The sequence below is a fragment of the Thunnus maccoyii genome, chromosome 19, assembly GCF_910596095.1.
Source record: "Thunnus maccoyii chromosome 19, fThuMac1.1, whole genome shotgun sequence".
Lineage (NCBI taxonomy): Eukaryota > Metazoa > Chordata > Actinopteri > Scombriformes > Scombridae > Thunnus > Thunnus maccoyii.
Window position 1 is genome coordinate 20,655,486 of NC_056551.1, and position 17,965 is coordinate 20,673,450.

The 17,965-nt window shown below is 40.2% G+C and overlaps 1 protein-coding gene across 1 annotated transcript in view; it reads right to left on the minus strand.

Annotated features, from left to right (window-relative positions):
* Positions 1 to 17,684, minus strand: part of si:dkey-34e4.1 (carboxyl-terminal PDZ ligand of neuronal nitric oxide synthase protein) — a 58,175-nt gene extending 40,491 nt beyond the window's left edge. Inside the window, exons 1-2 of the mRNA XM_042396269.1 lie at positions 17,113 to 17,684; positions 14,266 to 14,337 (exon numbers count right to left, since the gene is read on the minus strand). Of these exons, the coding sequence (XP_042252203.1) occupies positions 14,266 to 14,337; positions 17,113 to 17,217 (177 nt within the window). The 5' untranslated portion in view covers positions 17,218 to 17,684. The remainder of the gene's footprint in view (positions 1 to 14,265; positions 14,338 to 17,112) is intronic.
* Positions 17,685 to 17,965: the final 281 nt, after the last annotated feature.

Genomic DNA, 17,965 nt, shown 5'->3' on the forward strand with positions numbered 1-17,965 from the left:
TAAATGATTAGATGGCTTATGGGCTGTTTCTTTCCTCATTATGCATTCAGTGTTACTGCTCTGATGGGCTGATGCAAGTGGAGATAACAATGAATGCAGCACAACAGTTTCTCAAACTTTAATTGCGGAGCAGTGTGTTATACAATACTTAACTAAATCACACATTGAAAAAGACTCTGTTCAATCAGCAACTGAAACCAATTCTGACAGACAGACATTAACAAATAGTAAGTTTGACAGGCAGGGATGTGGCTCTCTGCCAGACCGAGACGCTGTTAGTATGAGTGACAGACACATTAGGCCTGTCATCTGGGCAACAGAGAATACGTTATCTTGTTAGTGGCTGTGTGGACGGCAGTGTCGGTTGAAGCAGTTTAGAGTCATAAGAATGAAAAGCAGCAGTTTGCACACATCATTTATCCAATTAGAGCATAACAGGGAGCGGCGACCATTGTGCCCACATCGGACTACAGCACAAAACACAATCCCATTGACAAGTCTCAGATTCCTAAAAGCTTCGATGAACCAGTCATACTCAGCAGATGAAATGAGGGTTTTAGTGACAACAGAAAAACAAAACAGCGACTGTGGAAATGTATCCAATGTATGAGAAGGTCTATATATTTACTAAATAAACTGGCCCTTACAGAAGCAACATACTTTGACAGATGTTAAAAAATCCAGTCAGAAACTATTGAAATATTATCATACTGTATACTCTGCAATAGACTCCAATATTCCATTATGTATCAAGAATATATTAAGAAATGTATTATAAATCCAGTATAGTGTATTATTCAATATCTTTCATATACTGCACATTATTAAATATATGTTAATATATTAGATCTCCATACAGGGTCACCCCAAGACATTCTGGGACTTAGAGGCCTGAATAGTTTAGCAGTTAGATTGACAGAGTTGAGTAAATTTAGCTAAGACATTGGTTCTGTAAGTTTCCTTTTTAGTACAAGAAGATAAGTTACAATGGAATTGTTTAACATTTTGGGAAATGTTAAATGTCACATAACGATGCTTATATCAGTACAAAAACCAAAGTGTAAAAGGGACATTGTGGTTTTATGGGGGTTTTTCTCAAGCCACCAGGAAAAGAGACGTCTGTAAATCAGCAGATATATTTTTTTGAGCATCACAACCTCTGTGAAATGACTCGTTTCACTATCACAAATTGATCCATTCCATCTGATCACATTTTGAAAGTCTAGAAGAGCTGCACGATTAAATAGTTTTTATCCCCATTCAAGTTAGTCAAAGGGCTAAACCAGAAGTTAGCAGTCTCGGCTGGTGTGGTCTCTACTGAGCATGCTCCATGGATAAATTGGACCCATAGAGTGTACGCAGTATGTTTTCATCCAGGTATTTCTTTACAGCAGGAAGTGGCTTTTTTGGCTTCATGCGCCACTGAGCAACTTTTATAGGAATGAACGGGGCCCCTTCTCCGACGCTGTATCCAGTTCTCTTTATACATCCATGCTTTTTCTTGCCAGGTGCTGTGACTTCCTGGAGTCTCCACTGGTTGTTTGGCAACCTCAGTGTAACAACGAGACCCGGTAAGGCCCCAATCAGACAGAGCGCTTTTTGCAGGTTACACCACGCTGCCTTTTTTGTTGAGGCCTACAATTTAAGAAAAGAGCAGTTTGCTACGTCTTTTAACGGTTATTTTGCTGTGAAGTAAGCTCACTCCAGGCCTGCTATTTTCATTTCAGATCATGGTAACTATGGTACCGGTAATAGCTCCGATGTCCAGACACTAGTTTGTCCTCCAGGATTGTTATCTCCACTTGTTGTTGTCACCAACATAGAAGGCCCACCTCTCAATTCATCCAATTGGACAATGACGCTGGGCGCTTTCCTGCTCTAAGTTGAACTTTTTTCAACTAAAGGCATTCAGGGTGCTCCTGCAAACAGGTGAGGTGCATAGAGCAGAAAAAAGCGAGGGGTTTAGCAATGCAAAAGCAGTGAGCAAAAAGCTACAGACTAAACAAACGAGATATAACATCTTAATTAGTGAGCTTTGGAGGTGCTTGTAGACAGAGTTTGTTACCTTTGTACAGAGCCAGGTTAGCTGTTTCCACCTGTTTCTATTTGTTGTGCTAAGCTAAACTAACTGGCTACTGGCAATATATTCACATCTAGCGCACAGACCTGACAGTAGTATCCATGTTCTCATCTAATTTGGAACAAGAAAGCTAATAGTTTCCCAAAATGTCAAAATATTTCTTTAACTTACTACCAAAATGCACACAAACCTTCAAATACTTGCTTGCACATTTCCTTCATATGATACAGCTGTCATTCTGGTTGTCAGTGTTAGCTGATACTCAAGCCTGAAGCGTAGTTCAATACATTTCACCAAACCACAGAATTACTCAGAGTTACATTACGTGATTACCAAGTAAAGGTTAAGTTTCAGATTCACGTGTCTCTTTATGTCCATACACGCACATTCCCTGTCTCTCACTCACCCACATCTTGGAGGCTTTTTGTTTCTCTCTTGCTCTTTCGCTTCCTCTCTTTTCAGGGCATCAATGAGATTACTTTAAAAAGTCAATACAATTTAGTTAATTTCCATCCCTAATATTTGTAGCCAGTGACGGTTATGTTCTTGCACACCTTACAGAGAATAATTTGGTTGCTTAAAGGGGACATATTCACATTTCCAGATCTATATTTACAGCATATTCTGGGGCTCTACTGGAATATCTTTACATGATTTACAGTTAAAAAAAACTCCTATTTATCTTGTACTGGCCCAGGAAATCACAAAAAGCATGACATGTCCCCTTTAATGACAACCTGTGTTGAAGAACTCATTCACGTGTCAACCTATGTCTAGCCAAGGTCAGAAGAAGGGCCAGATGAGTCACTTTGACCCATTTAGATTAGAGAGATAGACTATTGCCAGCCTGAGTCACTGTGTCCGTCTGTTTGCTATTAGTTTGCTTACGCCATGTATTTGTTGTGTATCCAAATATGTAAAACATAATATTGTTATATAAAGGTTCAACTTGTACTGTTTCCCGCATGTTTAAACCAACACAGAGGCGAGATATGAGAAGGAGAATGCATGGAAGTGTAAATGTAGTTACAGTGAAACAGAGATGAAGGAATAAAACAAAATGGGGTGGGGGGTGAATGATAAGAGTGGGAGAATTAGACCTTGAGGCTTCCTATGTAGCACGCTGGAACAAGATGAGAGAAGTGAGATGAATGCACACACACACACACACACACACACACAGACACACGACTCCAAATCACATTTAGAAGTAGGGCAGCCTGTCTGCCAGCTCAAAAGCCTGCAGCGCTTTCCTCAATCATTATCCAACAAACGATACCGTAATACAACAGGCCTAGTTTATCTGCCTACTCATGCTAAGATAGAATGCTTCCAGGCAGAGGCGCACAACTTACAAACCTGACACATGTTTATTTTAAGTAATATGGATAATTACTTTCTGCTAAAATGCAGAATTTAATTTGTGTGAATATTAATAAAAACATTTTATCTTCTGTCTTCTTCAAAATTGAATTCCATTTCAAGGAAGCAGAAAAAGTACTGCTTCTTGATTTAAACTTCATCCATACATACAGTATATTCATGACAAAACCAACAGGCTTAGTTTCAACATCCATGTCAAACTTTGAGCCCATCCCAAACCTGAAGATGAGTCGAGAAAGACATGTCTTGGCGGCAGGACTGGTTGCCAGGGAGACCTGAGGAGCGGCCTGACATTTGTGGTTAATTCAGAGCTGCAGAATAATAGAGAGGGAGTGAGAGCACAACAGCACCATTCATCAAAAGACGAACTGAGGCAAACCATGCCACTGAACAAACCTAATCGGTATATCAATTGGCTGTGTGGACAGCAATCAGGATGACTGAATTTGTAAATTTGCAGAAAAGAGAATTACTAACAGAGAAAGGAAACCACACAAAGTTATGATTTTTAAGGAATAGCAGGTGGAGCAGTGACCTCATGCAGAGAGGAGCAGATACAGATGATGACAAAGAGTTCTACTTCCTCTTTCACCACAAAAGATGCTTGAAAGCAAAAACACACTACTAATAATAATGAGTAAAGACGCTGCAGTATATGGGTTAATCTAAATGAACCAAATTAGCTGAAGCACACTTGTATGGAATCTTATGTTATAATGTTAGGGTTTATTTTATGCTTAAATACTTTATGCTTCTTATTGGCTTCTACAGATATTTCCTAGCAAGTGGTTTACACATTACTTAAATGTTTACTAGCTAAGATGTTTTCTGTTTAGTAAATCACTGGTTTGAAACTAGCTAGTAATTACTTAGGAAGGACTTTACACACAAACTTAGTGATGGATTTACAACCAGCAATCCAGTCCTGGTTTGTAGTAGCGCAACATTGGTTTGACATTTTGGGAAATATGCTTACTTGCTTTCTTGAATTTTCTACCTCTCTTACATTTGTCCACTAAATATATGAAGCTCTACAGCCAGCAACCAGATAGCTTAGACTGGCATAAAAACTGGCTCCAACAAAATCCACCTACCAACATGTCTACAGCTAACTATTAATTAAATAAATAATATAAGGTTTTGCAGGGAGTCTATGTGCCAGACTATTCTTGGCTGTGCGCAGTGATTTTCTGAAGTCATGTCATCAACTCCAGCTTCAGCCAGGCTGGCTTTTTCCCCATATTGTCAGTCTTTGTGCTAAGCTAAGCTAACCGGCTGCTAGCGGTAGCTTCATGTTATAAAGACATATAGGAGAGTGATATTGATCTTCTTGTTTAACTTCTAACAAAAAAGCAAATACGATTATTTCCAGAAATCTTGAACTATTCCTTTAAGGTGCAATTATTTCTATTGCTCACTGGGAGTGGTGTGAATTACCAGTAAATATAATCAGAATCTAACATTTTAGTTTCTGTTGAGCTTGTGTCAGAGAGGTGATGATTCATCACTGTGTTGTTACTGTGGTTATATTCGAGGGTGTTTCACACCTGCGCTTTTTAGTCCGGTTAAATCAAACTCTAGTTCGTTTTCCCCCTCGGTGCGACTTGTGTGGACAGGTGTGACCACAGTAATTGTACTTGGGTGCAGACCAAAACAATCACACTGAGACCTTTCAGAGGAGGTGGTCTCTGTCCGGTCCCCAATGAACTTTGGAGTGGTTTGTTTGTAGTGGGAATGTGATCGGACCTCGTGAGTGAATGAGTGAGTGAATTTAACAGTTGCTAACAACTAGTCCAGGAATGAATCAAGGTCCTGGACTAACGCAACGTAGTATGTTGTATTTGGCCAGTGGACCTCCTTCAGGACCTTCTTCCTGTGTTTACGTTCTTGTTCCTGCCCCAGACACATCTGACCATTGAGTGAAGTGAACATTCTTACATGGCTTGTGGTCTTGTATTTTGGCTCGCTTGGATTTTTCTCTGTGTGAAAAAAAAAAACAAACCAAGGGGAAAACACCTCAAGTTCACCAACTCATCAACTGATTCAGACCAGAGCAAACAAAGTATAGGTGTGAAAACGCCTTCAAGTTTGTCGTGCTGTTGTATCGGCCTGCACCATACTGTAAGATGTTCCTGTTATTTTGTCCATCCTTTGTATATGTCCAGGGCTTTCTGGCTTATACGACTCTCATACAATATTCTGTGCAAGCACAAAGACATACGAGCACAATGATGCAAAATGCATATCATTGCAGATAACCAGGTGCAGGAACACACCTACAAACACACACATACATACAGACAGTATCCACCCATACACCCACACACGTGCCCAGTTTCTGGTCTGTTGACTTTAGTTGTGTTTGTACTTGAGATTAGCTGCAGAGAGCTTTACAGCAGGCAGTTACAAACAGGTTTTATGACTGGTCAAATGAGTTTCTAGCTATGAGCTCCACAGGGACCTTTTACACTGTAATGTAACTATAAGCTTAGACTTGCTGACATTTTGCAGTACCCCCAAATAGAGTAAAAATCACTGCCTTTGGACAGCTGGTCGAAAATGTCAATCCTAATCAGTCTGGGTGACATTTAAATTTTTAAGGTCCTATCTGACTTTTTTTGTCAAAAGAGTCTTATACAGCAAGTCTACTAACATCTTGGTTGTGCTTTTAGAAAATAATGATTTTTGAGTCTGGAAATACTATAAACAGAACTCTGTATCAATTTATCCAATGGATACAGAAAAGCAAAAAAGCCACAAATACACCAACTTTGCGTGCTGAGGCTGCAGAGGGCAGGGAATGCCTATGAAGAAATTGTGCCTTGAGGCTCTGCAGCAAAATAGAGTTCATGGCTTTAGAAATGCCTTCCTTGGGATGGAGTTTGTTCTGGGTGAGCATGGGGGGGATCAGTGTATATAAGACTTGACTAATCATGGCACTGAAAGACATGCCATAGCCTTGGGGTAGATGATAAAAGTAGAAGCCTGTGTTTGTCTATGCGTGCAACATGATGCTAGTAGTGGAGGCAGGGACCACTCACCACCTGTCTGTCTATCCATGTGAGCAAAGACCTGCTGTCCCTTCAGTATATTTATCCACCCCACACACCAGTGTAGAAAAAACAAGAGTCTGCAGACATGCTAGCTCTGTGGGGCTGTGCTTAGACACAGCAGTGGTTTGAGCTAAATGCTAACATCAGCATGCTAACATGCTCACAATGACAACAGAGTTGTGAAGTGTGAAAAGCAATTTCGGGCACCTCTGTCTCTGGGAGTAAAACTCCCATTTATTTTTCCCATAGACAATGTTACGTGACTCACAGTTCAAGAACTTACTACTGCTTGGATCGGTATGAAACTCTCCCAGTTAAACTGTCAGTACAAAAGATGAACAACTGTGTTAGAAAATATCTGCTTCTTTAGTAAAATGTCTAAGGTACAAGACTGTGTACATACAAATTTCAGGGTAGAAGTTACAGCCAATCACTGAGCTTAAAATTCAGTCACATGCACCAAACACTGATTTTACAATCTAAAGAGTAAATCAGTTCAGTTTTAATTTCTGGGTCACTTTTGAGTGAATTCAGCAACTACAGCTATTAGTTACAACTTCAACGATGAAATGTTTCGAATTCATTATGCTCCCATTTGCGCTCATGGCTTCTTCTCCATAGCAACAGTGGCCGAGGCTCATGGGTGTTGTAGTATTCTTCTACTGAGGAGATTGTTTGGGGGAAACCACTTCTGGAAGCAGCCGCCCTTCCCACTTTGCAACTCGAAGTTAACTTGCTGACGTTTAGCAGGTAATAACTACCATCTCAGTTTTACATGTTAGTATTTGTGAATTAGCAATGAAGACAAAGTGCAGTAGATTAGTTTAGGGGCCAATCCATCCAACAGTTGTCAAGAAATTTCACATTAGAGCTGCAACAATTAGTTGCCAACTATTACATTAATTACCAACTATTTTGATAATTGATAAATCATTTTGAGTCTTTTTTTGTTTGTTTGTTTGTTTCTCTGGTTCCAGCTTCTTCAATATGAATATATTCTGGACTTGTTAGTCCTCTATGACAGTAAACAGAATATCTTTGGTTTGTGGACTGTTGGTCGGGACAAAACAAAAGATTTTAGGTTGCATTTTGGGCTTTGTGAAACAGTGATCAACATTTTTCACCATTTTCTGGACCAAATAACTAATCGATTAATCGAGAAAATAATCGTCAGATAAATCAATAATGAAAATAATCGTTAGTTGCAGCTGTATTGCACACAAAACAACATAGGCCCTCGTCAGGGAATCACCAAAGTCATTAGGCTTCATCCTCTGGGAACCATGAATGTCTGTACAAAATTTAATTTCAGTTTGGACTAAAGTGGTGGACTGAGTGACCAATGACTGCTGTCATCCCTAGGAAATGGAAGCAAAGCAATATTGTCTGCTAAATAAAACAAAAAAAACATTGACACACTCCTACATTAGCTGAAGTTCTGAGTCATGGAAACACATTTTGAAGGTCAAATGAAACTGTCCACTTCCTCTGAAGGTCTGTGTCAAAGTGTTTCTCAGAGAGTTACAACTAACAGATGAGATCAAGCAGAAATTTACTTTCAAGCACCGATCACAGATAGTGAAAATGACTGTTGGCTAATCAAGAAGAATGGGACCCCCGTTCTCTGGAGGGTTTCGGATAAACAAAGGGTAACTGCACCCTTTCAAAGCTGAGATCACATCTAATCCAGTACACATATAGGTCACCCACTATGCTCTTGTACATCTGCCATTAAGCTAGCATGAATACAGAGTGAAAACAATGCCCCCCATTATGTGTCATGCCTCCCTAAATACTGCATATCCCGCATTCACACATTTGAGTGCACACAGAATAACCGACCACCCGCCCCCACTTTGCTATAGATCTGTAACCCCCCAGGAGTTAAGCTGTGCTCTCATTTCTGGTTTTCTGGGACATGCAGGGTGCGCTATTGTTATGCAAAAATTGTGATTCACCAATATTTAGGAATGATTTATGTTAAGTCCTACAGTATGTTGCAGTCATACGTGCTGTTATCACTAATCTGTGTGTATCATATGTGTTCTGCAGCCTTCAGGCTTGGTTAAGCATTTGTTATGGCTAGCTGCCAAAATCTGACCATAAAAAATTAAGTGAAAGAAAGAGAAAAACAGAGGAAGGATATAACAAGTGGAAGTGAAATCTTTTTCTGTTTCTCTTGTGGTGGATTTAATTTAACTGCTGCCAAATTAGTTGACTGTTCCCACAGTGTCGTATGACAGGTGATCACATGAGCATAGAGAAAAGAAACTAAATGGCGAACAACAAACATACATGCTTTGCCTTCACCCTCCTTTATGATTTGGCAGTCATAAAAGTCATGGGTTTTTGTAGACTGAATTCTCGGGCCCAGCAATTGGAAGATGTAAAGCCAATATTTGTATGCCATTGCCAATATTTACCCTTATATAACTGCCACTGCTTTTCAAACTCTAAAGCAGTTTTTCTATCTGCTGTTTGAGTTAAGTCTGAGGCGAAGAAGATACACAAAGTAAAACTAAAGTAATGTAAAAATAATTCTGGGCCCGTCTTTCCCACTAGATCCCTCTCCACAGCCAAACATCTGCTCCTGACTGAGTCATGACAGTTCAGCGAGCTCTCACAACTCAAAGGACCCATATTAAAATGGCAGAAACCAAAAAACATAAGGTTCGCCTCTCTCTCTCTCCCACAGCAGACGGAGAGATCTTCTCACGAAATGATCCGGACAGACACGGGGACAAATGCACTGAGAAGGGAGCCGTGTAGTTTCCAGGGAGACTCTTGGCAGTCTGAGGAAGGAGGCTGCATCCTGACGGACATGTGAGGGAGGCTTAAAATCCCATTAGAGCCGATCAAAATTCAAAGGGAAGCATAGCCTGCCCTCAGCCTAAAATCTATTCCTGTCAGCACTGAGTAGATAGCCAGAGATGGGCTAAATCGAGACAGTCTATTTCAGTAGAAGAAGAGTGAGGGGATGGAAAGAAAACAGCAGTGGAGGAGGGAGGAAGGGGGGTGTTGGAAATGAGGGAGTAAAGAGAGAGGGGGGAATGACAGAAAAATAGACAGGGGTAGGTGAAGAGAGAATAGCCTTAAACTTGTTTCCTTTTGTAGAGAGACAGTGGCCTCCTGTAAATAGTGCGTGTTTGTTTCTCAGGGGAATTCCAGTACAGATGTCCTTTTCTGAAGCAGTGAGCTGTGGATGACTACACTGAATCTCTCCAAGTGGATGCGGCAACACCAGCCTTTGTCATTCAGCCTTGTTAATTGATTTTGGGAGGTTGTTAGAATGCAAGGGGTCTCGCTATTAAGGAGCACTGGAGCTCACACACATTCATACTTACTACCGGGAGTGTGAACACACTTGCGCACCACTGAGGAGGTTTCTATGCCACTGGTCAAACTGAATGAAACAAATTCTTAAAAACCAACACAGTAGGAACAATCAAACATGATGGGAGGTTTTTTGGGGGTTTTTCCACAAAAAAAACTCTGAAAAGATCCACAGGATACAAGATTGTGTCTTTTCACTTCCTCGCTATGGGAATGGCAGGTGTGTGTGTTTGTAAAACTGCTGAAGACTTGACTCAACTAGCACAGCTCCTCTGCTCTGTCAAAACCCAGATTCACTGTTTGCTCTGAGATCATCAGGCCATGTTGTCTGCTCTTCCTCTCTCTCCCTTCTCATGTTTGCTCCTGTTTTCTCACATCGACTGAGACTAAAGAGATTAGCCGAGGGAGATGAAATGACTACGGTTCTGCCAGCCACCACGCAAACCCTTCCCAATTCCAAGACTTTCTCTCAAGTCTTTCTCCCACTGCCATCAGTTCATTCCTCACTCTCTTTAATCAGACTCCACTCCACTGAGTCACTGCAAGGCCCCTCTGCTAAAGAGTTGTGCTTTTAAATTAAAGACAAGGTCTTTGCTTTAGTGAAAAGAGATGAGGGTGAAGGGGTGCAGGAAGGCCAGTCAATATTCATCTCACAAAGCTAATTACATTTGACTTGGCAACCAAATCCTTAACGCGCGCGCCTGCCCTCTAAAATGCTCATGTGTTTGCATTCACACAGTGTAGGCAGGGAGTGAAAGAGTTCACTCCCCCCAAAAAGAAGTGGTGGACACAAAAATACAGTCTTTACTTCCTGTGAAACCAGGAGCAGCACAAACAGCAGGTGCACTAGCAATGCCATGAAACATAGTTTAAAACCAGACCGTGTAACTTCCGAAAGAAAAAACACCCCACAACAATCCTTTTATAAATGGAAAGTTGAATTCATAAGCAAAGAAAATGCACCCTTTCTCAATTCAATACACTCAGGTCTTGCTGCTACAGCCTTACTTACATCTGGTATGACCATTAGCTACTTAGTTGCTAGATGGATATTGCAGTGTTTCCCTTACATTGATTTATATGTGGTGGCCTGCCACAATATCAGCATTGACAGCCACATGTTGATTTTCTATTTTTTTAATATTTAAAATGGGTAAAATCTTGTTTCACTGTAGAGCTGATTCACTCAGACCCTCCTTGCCCCCCCCATCCCCACCCTCTCTCTCTCTTTCTCTCTCTCTCCCTCTCTCACAAACACATTGACAATGGACCTGTCTGTGAATAGCCCCTCCTCTCCGTGCACACTCAGGATCAAAACATGATCATGTGTGGGAGGAAGGATTGTTGTTGCCTTTTCCCCACAGAGAAGATGGCTGGCCAAATTCCTGAACAAAATCAAATCATGAACACCTCTGTACAAATTTGTCCAAAACTAATGCATTCAAGTTAACTCTGATAAGTGAAGACCCAACTCTTCAAATAAGTTATTAGTAAGCATGTAAGGAGTTAGTAAGGATAGCTATAAGTTAACAGTAGAGTACAGCTGGGTTGTCGAGGTTAGCGTGCTGTCCGGTATTACGTAATAAATAATTTAATAAAGTGTGGGTGTGCTTCCTTCCAACAGAATCTTATTCTGTGGGAAACAGTTTATTGTGTCTGTATAATGGACATTGCTGAGTCAGTTTGCTGACTTTCCAACTCTTTTTTTTACTTTTGGTACAACTGTTACACTATGTTTTAGTACTTCACAGACAATCATTCCAATAGTTTTATCACAAAGCTCAAGATAGCGCAACATTAGCTTGAGGTGGTGAAATAAGTTTAAGTTGCTTCTTTTTGCTGTTAGCATTTTCCTGCAGTTTGTTGTATGAGTGTCCTTTTATAAAAAACATTTCCACTTTGAAACTGGCTCCTCTGCAGTTGAGCCAGCAACAACATTACTTTCACTTTCAGTCTTGCTTGTTGTTACATATTTTGACAAATTACCTTAAAAGTTAAGCTGTTATTATCATGGACAATTTGATATGGCACACTCCTCTGTGCCACTTGTAACCACGTTCGCTGCTGTTCGGTAAAAGTTACTTTAAAGAGTAACTCCACGCTAGATTTTTGGCCTCTATGGGTTGAAAGCATGGATGTATTAAGGAGAACTTGATACCGCATTCAAAGATGGCGCCCATTTATTCCTATGAACATCTCCAGCCTAGACACTTCAGAGCATGCACGTCTGAGACTTCCACTGGCCGAGCCGGCTGACATCTAGTTGGCCCCCCCGCTCATTTGAATGGGATAAAATAATTCAATCATGCATCAATTTAGACTTTCTTTATTATGGGACAAAATGTATGTATGTATGTATGCTCCTTTTCCAATGACTGTATATGGAAAAAATGCTTTTTGCGCATCACGAGACGGACCCGGTAGCTGTACGGTAATTACATGGTTTGGCCACTCTGTCAAATTGTGGCCAAAATGTATTTGAGACCACACCCAGATATGAGGCAGGAGGATACATCACTGCTGCGCAGGCTGTGGAAAAAGCATGTTGTCACTGCTAGTTGTCGGGTCAAACCAGATTATTAGACTGGGTGAAGTTACTCTTTAAAGCTCCAACTGTAAAGATACCATGACGCAGTAAAAACAAAGGCAAAGTCATCCACCGGTCAGTGTAATAACACAGGTCTATACATAGTAACAGCTCTCTAGTCACTGTCAGCAGAGATTATATTAAACACACATGACAAATTAATAAGTCAGAGGTTGTTTTTTTATAGATCGCTCCCTCTTATCTGCCAGACTCTCCAGATCACATCTGCCACAGGGGACTTTCTAAGGCAGCATTCTGCTCCATTCATTAGCCATTCAAAATACAAGGATACCCCATACAATAGGCTGAGAGTAACAGCTCATTCATTATTGATTCAGAGCTTTCTTTGGTACCGCAAGGGAACGTAATATACACAGATACACAAACCCAGCATGTATGCATCCACATGTGCACACACGCTCCGGCGTAAACAAGCGCTAATGACGCAGTGTGTGTATTTTTAAATAGGAACATCACATAAATAGATGCTGGTTAACAGATCTCGATTCGATGTAAAAACAACTAGGTCTTGTGTATTTTTTCCACAGAGATCATCTTTTTTTTCTTGTACCAATCAAAAGCGCCTCGACCTGTTTTATGTTCCGCATCAGCCTACAGTGTATCACCCTGATGATCGTGTTTACTTTACAACCATATTGATTTGTCAGTTTGGGAAATAACAGGCTGCTATCTGCACACTCAGCTCAATCACACAGGAGCACAGACTCATAAACAGTCTGGATTTGTCTCTGTTCTATAGACCTACTTTGGGTTATTTTGCTTAAAATATGTCTCCTGACAGCGCACACACACACGGTGTCACACTTACGAATACACATCAGCCACTAACAAATTTTTACCTCACAGGAGCTAAAACAACATAAAAGTCTTGAAAAACAAACATGTGAGGATTCCCCAAATGTTAGGAAAGAAGTTGAAATGTTACGCCTAAAAACTCATGCATCTTCTCAGAGAATAAATGCATGTTACGGCTTTTAAGTAGCTCAAGAAAAAAAAAAAAACGAAATCACACACATTTCTTCTCTACATATTCACTCATCCAGGGTTAAGAGCCTTGTCGTGTCTGAACCAAGCTAGTCTAGTGAATCACACTTAGGTTAGAGAACCATCCTAGCTGTCTGATATGGCTCTGTGTTCGCTTCTGGCGGAAAAAGCTGGCCTGCTGGGACAATGAGAGGGGAAAAATGATTACATGATCCCCATAGTAGCACTGCTGATATAGCTTGATGAAAAAAAACCCCATCAAGCCTGTCTATGATATGATAGTGTGAAATGTGGGAAGTGGAGGCAGCATGAAAGAGAGAGACTTATAAGCTTATAACTACAAAAAAAAAGGTTGATTTGAAGAACTCTTGTCCGTTCTAATAGACTATGAGGTCAACAGTGGACAATAATAACCAGCCACAGACCGAGTTTAATCAAAGGCAGCGATATCAACACAAACATATGTACTATTGAGCAGAGAAAGCCACACAAACCGCACCTCTTTTCTCTTTCTACAAAACTCATTCCTGCATTGCTTTCCCACGTCAGAGGTCGTGATCCGGTTGTCCAGCCGGTACGTGCGTCACTACATTCTCAATATAAATTTCATCTGACAGCAGCACACTCTTGGTATTGTGTGTGTGTGATTACCGTGTTATTGTCCGGATTTCTGTGAAGATAGTTTCTATCTTCCATCATGGAACAATCACCGCTGGGCTGAAGATGAGTGTGTGTGTGTGTGTGTGTGTGTGTGTGTGTGTGTGTGTGTGACTGTGTGCGCTTCTGGTCTTCAAAACACACATGACATTATGTTTTCATCTTACCCGGATCCTCCTCATGGCTGCCACGATCTCCATCCGGCTGTTGGGCCTGGGCACGTCCAGACTTCCCACATACTGTAGTAAATAAACACACACAACCCGTGTGAAGAACATAAGAGGCAGATATATTGTCCCACACTACAGCTGCATGATTAATCACACATAATTAACTTAGTGGTATTATGTTTTAATCAGTCTAGCGCTAGGGCTCTAAACAGATATTTAAATCATTTATATAATCTGTCAATATTTTCCCGATTAGCCATTTGGAAAATCACTGCTTCCCAAAGCCCAAAGAGATGTCTTCAAATGTCTTGTTTTGTTCCAGCCAACAGTCAACAATCCAAAGATATTCAGTTTATTATCGATGATGACTGAAGAAACCAGAAAATATTCATTCATATTATATTATAATCATCTAAGAGGCTGGAACTAGAGAATTTTGACTTTTTTTTCCTTAAAAATTACTAAAAACAATTAATAGATTAGTTAATTATCAAAATAGTTGCCAATTTTCTGTTGATCGTCTAATCATTGCAGCTCTAACTATAGTAGCGCTGTAACCAATCATAGCAATATAGTGCACAGCTTATTCAACTCCGTTCACATTCACTAAAGCGTTGCTACAGCAAAAATTAAGGATCTTTTATATGTTAATTTTAAAAACTTTTTAAAAACCGTTTGTCAGTGGTTTAAAACACACTACTTGTACTATGTGGTGATGCTCAGCCAACCAACTAAAAGAACATAACAGAGACTGAGATGAAGAGGCTGTTTTAAAGATGCCGAGCAGATTCAGGATATCCAGCAGGGCTAATAAAACACAAGTAGCCTTGTGCTTCAGCTTTAGACCAGTAGCACTCCCATGTTTTAATCCTTTCTGCCGCTGTGCTTTTATGTTGTTGTTCTGTCAGTGGTTAGTCGATGCAGCGCAAATCACCTGAAACAACCTAAGATAAAGTTAGAGATTTATGTGTGTGATACCTTTAAATGTAAACTTAAAACCTACTGCTTTAGTCTGATTAGAATATTTTATGGGTGTTGTTTATTTTACTGCATTCATGTTCTAAAATGTTTTATTCCATCTTATCTGTTTTATCTGTAATTGTCCTTTATCTGTTTTTATCTAATTCTTATTTGACTTTACTTTCTATTTTCTATCTGTAAAACTCTTTGAATTGCACTAACCTGTAGGACAGGTGCTATACAAATAGAGTTTGGTTGATTGACTGATTGATTGATTGATTTAGAGCTGAAAAGACAGAAGACAGAAGAGTAATTGACAACTACTTTGATAATCATTTAATTGTTTGAGTCATTGTCCAAGCAAAAATGCCAAATATTTGCTGCTTTTGTTCTGTTTTATATCATTATAAACTGAATAACTTTGGATTCTGGACTTTTGCTTGGACAAAAGACATATTAATATTTAGTTGCAACTAACGATTATTTTCATGATATATTCATCTACCAGTTATTTACTCAATTAATCGATTATTCATGTGCCCCAGTAAACCGTGAAAAACATCCATCCAAGTTTCCAGAGCTCATGTTTACTCTCCGAAATGTCTTGTCTTGTCCGATGAACAGTTCGAAACCCAAAGATAATCTGTTTATTATGATCAGATTCTTCATATATGTTATAAATTTTGTCATCCTGTTCGTTCATGCTGTATTCCTGTAGTTTTGCTGTCTTAGTCTATTTTGCACACACAACATCATCAACAACATGCTCTTCCCGAGGTTTCTTCCATGTTTTTCCCCCTTAAAGGTTTTTTTTCGGGAGTTTTTCCTTATTTGAATTGATGGTCTAAGGACAGACTATGTTGTATTACTGTACAGATTGTAAAGCCCCCTTGGGCAAATTTTGATTTGTGATATTGGGCTATACAAATACAATTTATTTGACTTTACTTTAATTATAGAGTAATATGAAGACCAGGAAACACGTTTGGGAAGCTGCAACCAGTGAATGCTTGAACAATTAATTGATTATCAAAATCATGGTCAATAATTTGCTTGACTAATCATTTAAACAACTAATTATTGCAGTTCTACATTTTGATGTCATTTTCAGATCTAGGATATTGTGACAGGCAGTTTAAACTATTTTCTGGCATTTTATAGATACAACAAGGAATCAGTGCATTGTGAAAATAATCTACAAATTTATCAATAATGAAAATAACAGTTATATAGTATTGTCATATTTTGTGATAAGGATCACTAAAAGCTGAATATTGTCTTGCTGAGAGGTTAATTATTCCAGCGATTCTCAAACTTTGTCACATGAAGGACCCTAAAGTGACACAGATTAGACCACAGACCCCCATCTGATAAGAGTTTGTCTTTTAGATGTTTTATTACAGAAAGTGTATGAAACCCATGATCAAAACAGTCATACATTCTGTCATTGTGTTACTTATGGACGGAATTACAGTGAAAATAAATGATTCCCCTTTTTGCTGGGGACCCCCTGAAACCCCCTCAAGGACCCCTAGGAGTGCCCAGACCCCACATTGAGAACCACTGAATTATTCAATGAATTGGGTTGGGGAAAACCTGAAAATACACTCAGTCCTGTTCACTTAGTAGGCAATAAAATATGCACCATTATAGTAAACTGTGTCTCTTAATATATTTCCTCCCTAAGTAAATAAACTGGAAATCTATAATACACTTGCACCACTAAACTACATGCGCCATGTGTTCAAACTTCATGATGGACCCTAAAGGGGTCCACTGCACCTGCCACTCCTCTCTAAAACAACACAATACAGCCTAATGCAACTGTCAATGGACTGTAAAACGACACTGTGTCAAGATTAGGAGGGAAAAGTCTTATTTCACCTTGGCTTGGAAAGAAATCCCATGCTGGTAAGCCTCCTCATTGTGAAGCGGCACCCTCGAGTCCGCCACATCGTCCACCAGGTTGTACCTGTTCCTCGCGGGCATCGCGGGCTCCCACCAAACACCCCGACACGGTAAACACTGTTTAACAAGCACACACACAAATGTCGGCTGGGTTAGAAGCGCTACAATCCCCTGAGTGTGTACGGCGAGGCTCCAAGTGTGAGTTCCCAGTGGAAGCGCAGTCCATTGTTGTTGCTTCCAGCTTCAAAGGTCCCGTCCTCCACAGAGGGACAGATCTGGGGGCCCCCCTCCTTCCTCCTGTGACAATATAGCAGGAGAGAGACACTCCAGGATTTCCTTCCACTTCTCGTATATCACGCGGGATCGTGGAGTGTATGTATGTGTGTGTGTATGAGTGTGTGTGTCCAAAGCCACCGGGGATATCCAGCGTAAGCAGCGGTGTTTCTCTCCGCAGGTGATGTTGGTCGTTGTGGGTATTTTTTTTTATTTATATATTTATTTTTAATCCCGTCCTGTTGGTGGCCACGCTGCAGCCGTCTCTCTCTCTCTCCCTCTCTCTCTCTCTGTCTGTCTCTCTCTCTCTCTCCCTCCACAAAGCACAAAGCCCCTCATTGGAGCAAAGTTCCCAAGTATGATGCAACCGGGAGCTGGAGGGAGACAGGTCCTCCTCTCTAGAGATTAAATACACTTGCCCCTGCGAAGTGTGGGAGAAATTCTGCAGAAAAATTACAACAGAAACTTCCAAATTCAGAAGAAATGAATTTGAAAATGACATAATCTAAGAAGTCTATCTGCAGTGATTGAGAGTATTCCTATTTTCTGCAACTTT